Source organism: Rattus norvegicus, chromosome 12 (genome assembly GCF_036323735.1).
Source record: "Rattus norvegicus strain BN/NHsdMcwi chromosome 12, GRCr8, whole genome shotgun sequence".
Classification (NCBI taxonomy): domain Eukaryota; kingdom Metazoa; phylum Chordata; class Mammalia; order Rodentia; family Muridae; genus Rattus; species Rattus norvegicus.
The window spans coordinates 26,758,303-26,770,178 of record NC_086030.1 but is presented as its reverse complement, the minus strand read 5'-3'; the positions used below and the strand labels follow the sequence as shown (position 1 = coordinate 26,770,178).

The window sequence follows — 11,876 nt, the reverse complement described above, 5'->3', positions numbered from 1 at the left end:
TCACCTGAGTCCGCTCGAAGCTCTCGCGCTCCGCAGCCTCCATCCCAGCACCAACCCCGCGCCGGCTCAACACTTTGGGCAGCGGGTTGGGTACCTGCTTCATGGAGCTGGCCATCCGGTCCATGTTGTCTGGGTGAACAGAGTCAGGGGCCCTCGGCCGCCCCGGGATCCCCGCGGCGCCTCCCGCCCCTCCCTACCCGCGGGGATCCGGCGCTAACGGGGACAGATTACGTCTTCCATTGGTTGACAGCGCTGTCCATCTCCCTCAGGACCCACCCCATCTCTCCAAGAGGCTTTTCCCCACATCCCTTTTCCCACTTCGGAGGCGCTCCGCTCACTTCACCGGCTGGCCCGCCTCAGAGCGGTCGGCATGCTATGACTGGTCTGAAGGTTTGTCCGTTAACTTCTGTGGGCAGGACCTGGTGGGCTCTTGCTCCCTCCCCGAGGCTCCGCCCCATGATCGATACACCGCCTTCCAGGCCTAGAAATGCACTGTCATTGGTCTGAAGAGTTATCTGTCAACACAGCAGGGCTGGCTTCGTGAGCTGCCCTCACCATTTTTTTGCTGCTCCACCCTACATCCGTCACTCCTCCTTTGTTCCCACCCTACAGGACCAAAAGAGCACCATGATTGCTCTGAAGGCTTGTCCGTCATCTTAATGGGGCAGGGCCTGGCTGCTACAGACCAGCCCTTGAGACTCCACCCTATCTCGAAGCGCCACCTCCTGGGCCCTTCTCTGCTGCGGGTTGCTGAGCTCGAAGAGCTGCCGTCCAGCCGGCGCCACGAGTTCCCGAGGGGGACGGAAAGGCAGATCAAGGGAAGCATGGCTGCACCGCTTTCACCAGGCTTGCCGGGGAACTCCGCATCAGTGTGGTCCGGCGATGGCGGCCTTAGTGGCTCTCGAAGTCTCCTCCCCGTGCATTCCTATCTGCCAGTTCTGGAGGATCGCCGACCCGGGTCCCCAAGTACTGGACTTTGACTGCGGGTATCTCCCCAGAGCTTTCCCTTACCTTGGTAGAAACCCCAACAGATGCTCCTTGTTTATCTATAGCAGGGTCCACTCCTCCCATCCTGTTCTGGGAGCATCTACAGACTGGGACGTGTGCTCCTCAGCAAAGAAAATGTTACACGTTCTCTACTAACAGAACCAGTGGCACCGTTAAGAATTTAAAAAAATTGATGATGCTATTCATCTATCTGTTCAAGAACCCAGTACACGTCTCACTTGTACTAGGCAATGTTTTGATTAATGAATGACAGCATCAAACTCATTATATAGCCGAGTCCCTCGAATCTCCGTGGACCACGATGCTTGGCTTTTGTTAATGTGTGTGAATTATGTACCTGTGTGTATGTGTGGGACTGTGCTCACGCGGCAGTGCACCTGTGGAGGTCAGAAAGCAAACAAGATTCTGTTCCCTACCATGTGGATCCCAGAGAGCTGACGTGGGTCGTAGGCTTAGTAGCAACTTACCTGAGCGATCACACCAGTGGGACGCTTTAAAGACAGTGTTCCAAGACAGGTGGTGGCGGCCCACAGCTTTAGTCACAACACTCAGGAGGCAGAGGCAGATGGATCCCTGAGTTCAAGGCCAGCCTGGTCTATAGACTGAGTTCCGGGACAGCCAGTACTCTGTGTGTGTGTGTGTGTGTGTGTGTGTGTGTGTGTGTGTGTGTGTGTGTGTGTGTTTAACATTTCTTTATTGTGTATACAGTGTTTTGCCTGCATGTATGCCTGCACACCAGAAGAGGGCATCGGATCCCATTATAAACGCTTGTGAGCCACCATGTGGTTGCCAAGAATTGAACTCAGGACCTCTGGAAGGACAGCCAGCACTTTTTTTTTTTTTTCGGAGCTGGGGACCGAACCCAGGGCCTTGCGGTTGCTAGGCAAGCGCTCTACCACTGAGCTAAATCCCCAACCCCAGCCAGCACTCTTAACCTCCGTGTTATCTCTCCAACCCTTTACATTGTGGGTTTTTTTTTTTTTTTTTTTTTTTTTTGAGATAGGGTTTCTTTCTGGCCTTGAGCTCACTAAATACTCTAACAAGCCTTAGGGATCCCCCCCCACCTCTGCTTCTTGGATTACAAGCAAAACCCACCAGGTGGGGGCTGGAGAGATGGCTCAGCGGTTAAGAGCACTGACTGCTCTTCCCGAGTTCAAATCCCAGCAACCACATGGTGGCTCACAACCGTCTGTAATGAGATCTGATGCCCTCTTCTGGTGTGTCTGAAGACAGTTATGGTGTACTTATACATAAAATAAATAAATAAATATTAAAAAAAAAACCAAAACTTACCAGGTCTATTTGGTGGTGGTGGTGGTGGTGGTGTGCGTGTATGTATCATGCATGTTCTTGTGTGTCTGATGTGGATTCAAGGAATCAACTCAAAATCCTTGTGCTTGTAAGAGAAGTACTTTGTCAATGATCTACCACCCCGGTACCCAAGGGAATGATTTCAACGAAGAACACCAGTGGGACAGACAGTGCCTCTCACACTCTGACCTTGGTGTGGCCATTCTGAGTTCCACACTGGTCTTATGCTCTGGGCTCAGCTAAGGACAGATTTAGGCCTCCTTGTTCAGATTTTATGGCATCAATAAACACCAGCCTTTTAAACAAGGATTAAGGGATCAGCCCAGTTCTTATTAGAGTAAACCAGAGTGGGAAGGAGGAATTTGTGGTTCGGAGGCACCGAGCAGGGAAAGATTCAAGACAGCTAGTTTTCCTGTGAGATAGAACAGGTCAAAAAAGAAGGACCCAGGGCTGGGGGTGGGGATACAGTCCACTTGTCAATGTGCTTCTCTAAGCATCCAGGAAGCCCTGGATCCCATCCTCAGCACTGCCTAAACCGGGCACAGTTTGCTGGTGTGTGCCTGTCATCCCGGTACTCAGAAGACAGGGGCAGGAGGCTCAAACGTTCAGGGTCCTCCTTGGCTACATAGCAAGTTCTGGAGCAGCCTCAGCTACACGAGACCAGCCCAAAATAATAAGACAAGGGCAGTGAGATGGCTCGGCAGCTAACAGGCACCTGCCACCCAACTTGGCAATGTGAGTTCGATTCCTGGGATCCTCATGGAAACAAGAAAACTGATTCTTGCAAGTAGTCCTCTAACCGCCACATGGGTAAACACACACACACACACACACACACACACACACACACACACACACACTGCAAGTTTGGAGAGAATTCAGTTGCTGTTCAGAGTTAAGTTCCCAGTGCTGGTGTCAAACAGTTTATAACCATCATTAACTCCAACTCCAAGGGACCGGATATCCCTTTCTGGCTCCCAGGGTACCTGTGTAAGCACGTAATGGGCAAACTGTGTCCCAAATAGTTCAGATCTATTTAGCATAGATAGACCTGGTTTGAGGATATCTACAGGTCTCAGTTGGGTCTGCAGAGCCCTGGTTGGGATACCCAGGTTCTTGCAGCCCAAAGCAACTGAACCAGGGTCATCTGGAGAGCAGGAGAAACAGAGACCAAAGAAAGACAGGCATTGGGGGCTGGAGAGATGGCTCAGCGGTTAAGAGCACTGACTGCTCTTCCAGAGGTCCTGAGTTCAATTCCCAGCAACCACATGGTGGCTCACAACCATCTGTGATGGATCTGATTCCCTCTTCTGGTATGTCTGAGACAGCAACACAGTACTCATACATAAAATAAAATAAATCTTTTTTTAAAAAATTGAAAAAAAAAAAAGAAAAACAGACATGTAGTAGAAGGGGAGGAGCCAGCAAGCTGGGGGTGGGGGGGAACAGAAGTTAAATGGCCCTGGGTCTTTTTTTTTCCCTTCTTCTTCTACCTTTTTCTTTCTTTCTTTTTTTTAAATTAATTTTTATTTATATGAGTAAAATGTCACTCTCTTCAGACACACCAGAAGAGGGCATCAGATCCCATCACAGATGGTTGTGAGCTACCATGTGGTTGCTGGGAATTGAACTCAGAACCTCTGGAAGAGCAGTCAGTGCTCTTAACCACTGAGCCATCTCTCCAGGCCCTTCTTCTTCCTTTTTAAACCAAGAAAAGTTTTATATTTTTTTCTCGCAGTAGCTTTGTTAATTGTACAAAATCACGATGGGTTTTTCCCATTTAAACATATTATGCAGTCCTATTCTGAAAGACAAATGTTCATCAAAAAACAAAGCAAAAAATAAAAATTTTCAGCCTTCATCACCTGGACTTGTCATTTAAAAGAAAAGGGGCTTCCTTACGAGCATTCCCACAATGCCCCGTTTTTTCCATAAAAGGGAAGGATTTCGAAACGAGAGGTGAAATAGCTTAAGCAGAAATCATCATGAAATGAACCTCACAGAATTAGTAATAATCTTAAGACAACATTGGCTAACGTACAGCGTCTTCCTCAGCTCCCAACACAGGACTGAGACAGGCTGTGTCATAACAAAGCACATTCAGCATTCCAGTGAATGAAAAACTGTGCTAAACCCACAAGCATTTGCTGTTCCTAGAGAGACTAACTCTGTGGGTTGTTTAGAAAGCCCCCATCCTCTGCACCTGCGCATCTTGGGCATTTTTTTGGAACATCCTCTGTACCTTAACAGTAGCTTGTGGGGAGGAGTGTTCAAGATAGGTTTCTCTGTGTAGACTCTGGCTGTCCTGAAACTCTCTGTAAATGAGACTGGCCTCGAATTCACAGAGATCCAAGTGCCTCGGGCTCCCTAGTGCTAGGATTAAAGGTGTGAGCCACTCTTCTGGCCAGTAATGCAATTAGAAAAAAAAGAAAGGAAGATGGAGAGAGAGAGAGAGAGAGAGAGAGAGAGAGACAGAGACAGAGACAGAGACAGAGACAGACTATATCCAGAAAATAGTCTTTGTGGTCCAGATATACCACACCAGGTACCCATACAGATGAGATAGGAGGTGGTATAGTTGAGAAGCTGAGGGGTTGGAGATTTAGCTCAGTGGTAGAGCTCTTGTCTAGCAAGCGCAAGGCCCTGGGTTCGATACCCAGCTCCAAAAAAAAAAAAAAAAAAAAAAAAAAAAAGAGAGAGAGAGAGAGAGAGAGAGAGAGAGAAGCTGGGCTAGAAAGTAAGTTCAAAGCCATCCTGGGCAACTTAGTGACTCTGTCAATAAAAAACATAAAATGATGTGTAGGAATGTAGCTCAGAGTTGGAGAACTGCTCAGAATCCCTCAGTGAGGGCCTGGGGGCGTGGCTCAGTGGTAGAGCCCCTGCCCAGAATCCCCCAGTGAGGGCCTGGGGCGTGGCTCAGTGGTAGAGCCCCTGCCCAGAATCCCCCAGTGAGGGGCTGGGGCGTGGCTCAGTGGTAGAGCCCCTGCCTAGAATCCCCCAGTGAGGGGCTGGGGGCGTGGCTCAGTGGTAGAGCTTCTGCCCAGAATCCCCCAGTGAGGGGCTGGGGGCGTGGCTCAGTGGTAGAGCCCCTGCCCAGAATCCCCCAGTGAGGGGCTGGGGGCGTGGCTCAGTGGTAGATCATGTTGTCTGAGTGGCTGTTGTGAAGAAGCTAGTCATATTATGACACTAGTCCCTGCGATAGAGAATTAGTTAGACATGATGGCACGTGCCTATATTCCAGTGGCCAGAAAGTAGAGTCAAGAGGATCAAAAGTTCCAGGCCAGGCTAGGCAAAAGAGTAAGGCCATATCTCAAATAAATGTTCTAAATTTCCCTTCCTTCCTTCTCATCTCTCCTTCTTTCTTTCCATGGTTTTTGGCAAGGTCTTTCTATTTATCCCAGGTTGGCCTGGCATTAGGTGCCTAGTCCAAACTGGCCTCAAACTCAGTATCCTCCTGCCTCAGCCTCCTAAATAACTGGGATTGCAGGCAAAATTAACAACACACAAATTCTTAACAGTTCTTATAAAAGTGGCCAGTAGGTGGCAGTAAAGAGCTACGTCTGGTGTCACCACGGCCCATGGATTAGAAAGATGTGCTGCTGGCTTCTCGGTTGTCCAAGTTGCTTTTGAACTCTCAGTCCTCCTGCCTCAGCTTCATGGATATGCATCACCATGCTTGATTGGTTTTGTCTTTTCTTTTCTTTTCTTTTCTTTTTTTTTTTTGGTTCTTTTTTTTCGGAGCTGGGGACCGAACCCAGGGCCTTGCGCTTCCTAGACAAGCGCTCTACCACTGAGCTAAATCCCCAACCCCAGGTTTTGTCTTTTCTTAAAGGAGCTTCAGGCTTTGGTACAGACACGGAAGATGTCAGGTCTGAAGCTTTCCCAGAGTGCACTGGGCAGCTGGCCATACGTTCCTCAGAGGAGTGGGGCTGTACAAGTAGGGGCAGCACAGACTTTGGAATGGACTAACCTGGGGTGCAGTGTTAGAATCATGTCTGTGTATATAACATCCATGACCCTCTACTTTCTCATTTGCGAAACAGGTATTTAGCCCATTACCACTTCGGTCACCAAGTAGATTGAAGGAAATGATGTTATCATGGATCTATCTTACTGTATTTTCATAGAGTACCAGAGGCTGTGGAATAGATAAAGCAAAATTTATGTCTCGTAAGTTTAGAGGCTGCGAAGTCTGCTATAGAGTGCTATCCCTGAAGAGGGTCTTCTTGATCTGTTTTTTTTTTTAAAGAATTATTTATTTGTGTATATGAGTACGTTGTAGCTGTCTTCAGACACACCAGAAGAGGGTGCCAAATCCCATTACAGATGGTTGTGAGCCACCATGTGGTTGCTGGGAATTGAACTCAGGACCTCTGGAAGAGCAGTCAGTGCTCTTAACCACTGAGCCATCTCTCCAGCCCTTCTTGATCTGTTACAACACGGCCAGCGGCCAGCGGCACCACACTGAGAAGCAGGGAGCATGCTAGTTCAAACCTCTTTTCTCTTCTTAGGAAGACGCTAATACCACAGTGGGGAGTCCCTCCTTATGACCTCATCTGCCCTGGATTGCTTTCTAGATTTGTAACTGTTCTCTTGCTGTAACTAACAAAAGCAACGTGAGGAAGTGTGTGTGCTAAATAATATTTGGGTGTTTCTACCCCACCTCGAACTGTTTAGTTCCCAAATAAAAGACACAAAACATTTATATTTATTTATTTTAAATAATTTTATTTTTCTTGGAAATTTTATGTATTTACATTTCAAATGTTATCCCCTTTCCCCCCTCTCCCATACTCCCTCCCCCTATGAAAATGCCCCCACTCCAACCTCAACACCCTGACATTACCCTACATTGGGGAAAGGAGCCTTCTCAGGGCTTTTCCTCCTATTGATGGTGGACAATGCCATCCTCTGCCACATAAGTGGCTGGAGCCGTGGGTCCCTCCATGTGTACTCATTAGTTGGTGGTTTAGTCCCTGGGAGCTCTGGTGGGGTCTGGTTGGTTGATATTGTTGTTCTTCCTATGGGGCTGCAAACCCCTTCTGCTCCTTCAGTCCTTTCTCTAACTCCTCCACTGGGGACCCTTGTTCAATCCAATGGTTAGCTGTAGGGGCTATGTATCAGCAGGGGCTCTGGCACAGCCTCTCAGGAGACACCTATATCTGGCTCCTGTCAACTGGAGCTGGGCCGTTATCAACACTCTGTGCTATTTTGTCTACTTCCCTGTCAAGAACCCGGAGGTATCACTTGCCATATTCCTCCTGGGCCGCTCCTTCTCCAAATGGCTCACCCTCATGGCCATGAGCTCACAGTCCACCTCCTCCATGCTGCTTGCTTCTTCCTCTCTCCCCCATCTTGATCTCTCTGTCTCAGACTCCAACCCTGGGAACCAAAGCCCCACCTACTCTGCCCAGCCCAGGCTGTAGGCTTGCTTATTTATTTATTTATTTATTTATTTATTTATTTATTTATTTTACTCAGTGATTTTACTGCTTGTGTACACAATAGCATCTATGCCCCGAGAGCAGAGGCTGTGGACGACTCCAGTTTCCAGTTGGGTGGGAGCACCCACTTAGTCTTACAGTATCGAGCCAGCAGGTGAATTCTGCTCCCTATTAGACTCAGGAGGAATTTAGCATCCTTATCTTTTCTGTTCCTTTTAAGGTGCATTCGGACAGCAACTGCTTTCTGAATCAAATGGTAGAGATCCTCAGGGAGATCAGGGGCAAGGCCTTTGACTTAAGGATTCTCAAGATTTTATTTCCGGTCACAAAACAGACCTGTGCCACACCGTGCGAGTCCCTCAGGATCTCACCTATCTGGGAAGGAGTCAGGCCTTTCTTGGCCAACTTGTAAATTTGTTCCTTCACGTCGTCAGACATCGACTTCAGCCACGTGGGCACGCTATGGCGGTAGGGCAGAGCTGACTGGGACCCGCCCTTCCCGGGAGCGCGCATGCAACCCATGATGGCGGAGGTCTGGAAGCAAAGAGATGTAGGCATCTTTATTAACCAATCGCAAATAACTTGAGGCCAAGGTTTACCCAACAAAAGCTGGTATACATGAGAATTTCCTCGATTTGAGGCAATTTGACCTTGGGATACAGAATCTAGCATTGCAATACTAAACCTCAAATTACAGACACACACACACACACACACACACACACACACACACACACACACACACATATCATAATACACACAGGATTTATTAGAGTGGCTTCCAGACTGTGATCCAGCTTGTCCAACAATGGCTGTCTCCCGGTGGAAAGTCTAAGAATCCCATAGTTGCTCAGTCCATAGGATGGTTATCTTAGCTTCTGTATGTCCTGGAACCCCGAGGCAGTAGGTTTGGTTTTTTTTTTTGTTTGTTTGTTTGTTTGTTTTTTTCTTTTTTTCGGAGCTGGGGACCGAACCCAGGGCCTTGCGCTTGCTAGGCAAGTGCTCTACCACTGAGCTAAATCCCCAACCCCTATCTTTCTCTTCTTACTCATGTATTTGTATATTTTGAGGTAGAGTCTCACGTAACCTAGGCTGGCTGTTGTAGTTCTTCCTCCCAGCCCCATGCTCCCAGAAATAAGACTCAGACTCAAAATAAATTTACAAATGCCTTGACCACATGGCTAGGGTTTTCTCTCTTTAAGAATTATATAAGTACAATACCTCAAACAAACACTAAAAACATATATACATTATGCGTATCACGAATAACCTTAAATTTGTGTCAATACACAAAAATCTGTACCAAATATATAAAAAAAATCTGTAACAAAATATAACCTCAATTTTGTATCAAAATATAAACATCTTTGCCAATGTAAGATTATAGCTATTAAATAGGGTTTTTTTGTTTAAGAGTAAATTAAATAATCTTCCCTATTTGTCTAATGTCCTATAATATTTCTATATTCCTCCCTTTTCTTTTCAACCCCCTTACCCTTGCTTAGATACAAAGAATAGAGAAGAGGAAGGATCGCAATCCCTAGATGACTTAGCTGACCCCTAAGTCTAAGCTTACTCCCTGTTTCCTTTCTTCCCTGCCCAAGACTATAACCATTTGCAAAACATCCCCTGAAATCGCAACACATCTCTAACTCCTAAAATGACCCAACATCAACACATCTCTAACTCCTAAAATGACCCAAACCATCCACCCCAACTTAAGAGACTGGAACAGGGGTTGGGGATTTAGCTCAGTGGTAGAGCACTTGCCTAGGAAGTGCAAGGCCCTGGGTTCGATCCCCAGCTCCGAAAAAAAGAACCAAAAAAAAAAAAAAAAAAAAAGAGAGAGAGAGAGACTGAAACAATGGTCTTCTTGTAATTGCCTCCTGCTGAACTGGGGTGAAGAATTCCTCTGGGGGGGGGGGACAGGAAAATGAGAAAAACGTCTGGTCTTAAGAAGCTAAGTGGGATCATTTACTGTCCAGTCTGCACGTGCTGAGAAAGTTCAGGGCTTAACTTGAAGCCCTGACTGGAACGGTCTGAAAGGCTGGATGAACGAAGGTCGTCTAGGAGCAGCAGCCCTTCCGGAAGCTGTTCTGGAAGCAAGCCTTTAGAGGAAACAGCTTCGTGCAATTGAGGGAGGATCAAGCAGGGAGCTGAACAGAACATCTCAGCATCTTCAAGGGTCGATCATGTCAGGGTTATTTCCTTGGCATTTTACTCTGCAATGTGCAAACATTTGAAGCAATATATAACAATATATGAAGACATCTGTACGGAATATACAAGTACACAGATCAATTAAGGACGATTTCCTGCTCTTTGAGCAGGTGAGAGACAACTGTCTTTCTTTAGAAGTTTGATCAGATAATCCAACTGCAGGATAAGTCTTCATTCATCTGAAAGGATGGTATGTAATCATAAGTATGAGAATTCTGTAGCTAACGAGATTTATTGGTCATGTTAGCTGAAGTTCTTCTGGAGACGTTTATATGACCCTGTCAGCCTCAGAGTTGTTTCAATAGAGGGTTTAGCATTCTGCATTAGCCGGTTGTCTTAGTCAGGGTTTCTATTCCTGCACAAACATCATGACCAAGAAACAGGTTGGGGAGGAAAGGGTTTATTCAGCTTACACTTCCACATTGCTGTTCATCACCAAAGGAAGTCAGGACAGGAACTCAAGCAGGTCAGGAAGCAGGAGCTGATGCAGAGGTCATGGAGGGATGTCACTTACTGGCTTGCTTCCCCTGGCTTGCTCAGCTTGCTCTCTTATAGAACCTAGGACCACCAGCCCAGGGACGGCACCACCCACCATGGGCTGTGCCCTCCCCTCTTGATCACTAGTTGAGAAAATTCCTTACAGCTGGGTCTCATGGAGGCATTTCCACAACTGAGGCTCCTTTCTCTGTGATAACTTCAGCTTGTGTCAGGTTGGCACACAAAACCAGCCAGTATGGGGCTGGGGATTTAGCTCAGTGGTAGAGCGCTTACCTAGGAAGCGCAAGGCCCTGGGTTTGGTCCCCAGCTCCAAAAAAAAGAACCAAAAAAAAAAAAAAAAAAAAAAAAACAAAACAAAACAAAAAAACCAGCCAGTACACAGGTCATTTGGTCCTTTTGATTTTCTCCTTTTTTTCTGCAGTCAAGATCTTCAGAGGTCTTCCTCTGTTAAATTTGATCCTTATTACTTTGGAGGGAGTCCAAAGCCTTTTCATCTTCCCTGTTAATACAAACCCAGAGCCTTTGGTTTCCAGTTTAGCATGCCAGCATAGCATGCCTTTGGCCCCTCAGTTCGAAGTCATTAAAAGTATAGACCGATCCAATTTAGCAGCCCCCTCCCCTTTTTGTTTTTATCTAGGTCTGCTCCATTTTGGCCTCCCTCACGGAGGGTGTTCAGCACCATCAGAACCATTGAATATATGATCGTCTTTATTTTGATCATTTAAAACAATTATTATTGTTTATTGAGACAAGGTTTCTCTGGGTAGCCTGGGCTGACTTGGATTTGCTCTGTAGATTAGGCTGGCCTCCAACTTACAACGAACCCATCTATCCCTGCCTTTGTCTCCCATGTATTAAAAGCAAAAGCACAGATTTATTTATTTAGTATCTATGAACCCTTTTTCCTCTTAATTTAATATCCTTCTGTATTCAACTTCATTTAAATTCTCTTCCATTTAATGCAGGAGCATAAGTAACCCCAAGTGACAGCCGCTTGGAGGTTTTTGCCTTAAGCTTTTAAGTCCTGGGCTAGGGAGAGCCCATGTTTAAAGAGACTAGTTGTTCAGAAGAGCATTGTCACCCCACCTCACTGGAGGTAGAAAGTCCCCCATTCTCTGTCATTCTAGATTAGACCATAGTCTGTTAGTGTATCCAGCTTGATGCTATGACAGCCTGTCACGTTTAGACCTCCATTGGCATTAATCCCTTGTCTTTTTAAACTGAAAACAATATCAATTGTCTCTATGACATGTGTGTTTATTTGATTGATTTATCTCCTCTGACAAAAAGCATCTGTATTCTGTATTGCTAAGACGATAATTAATGTGTAAGACAGTTAACAAGCGTAAGAGTATTATTCTTTAACCTCTTGTTCGGTGGTCTCTGGATTCTTTA

The 11,876-nt window shown here is 46.5% G+C and overlaps 1 protein-coding gene and 1 pseudogene across 4 annotated transcripts in view; both read right to left on the bottom strand.

Annotated features, from left to right (window-relative positions):
• Hip1 (huntingtin interacting protein 1) overlaps nucleotides 1-311 on the bottom strand; it is a 134,500-nt gene extending 134,189 nt beyond the window's left edge. For 2 of the 4 annotated variants that reach the window (XM_063271032.1, XM_063271033.1), the window contains exon 1: nucleotides 5-311. In XM_063271032.1, coding sequence (XP_063127102.1) covers nucleotides 5-124 — 120 coding nt within the window. In that variant the 5' untranslated portion in view covers nucleotides 125-311. The remainder of the gene's footprint in view (nucleotides 1-4) is intronic. The other 2 variants (NM_001415756.1, NM_001100475.1) reach the window with 2 other exon arrangements.
• Nucleotides 312-7,830: 7,519 nt separating this feature from the next.
• Nucleotides 7,831-8,285, bottom strand: Rps13-ps4 (ribosomal protein S13, pseudogene 4; annotated as a pseudogene).
• Between the last annotated feature and the right edge of the window lie 3,591 nt (nucleotides 8,286-11,876).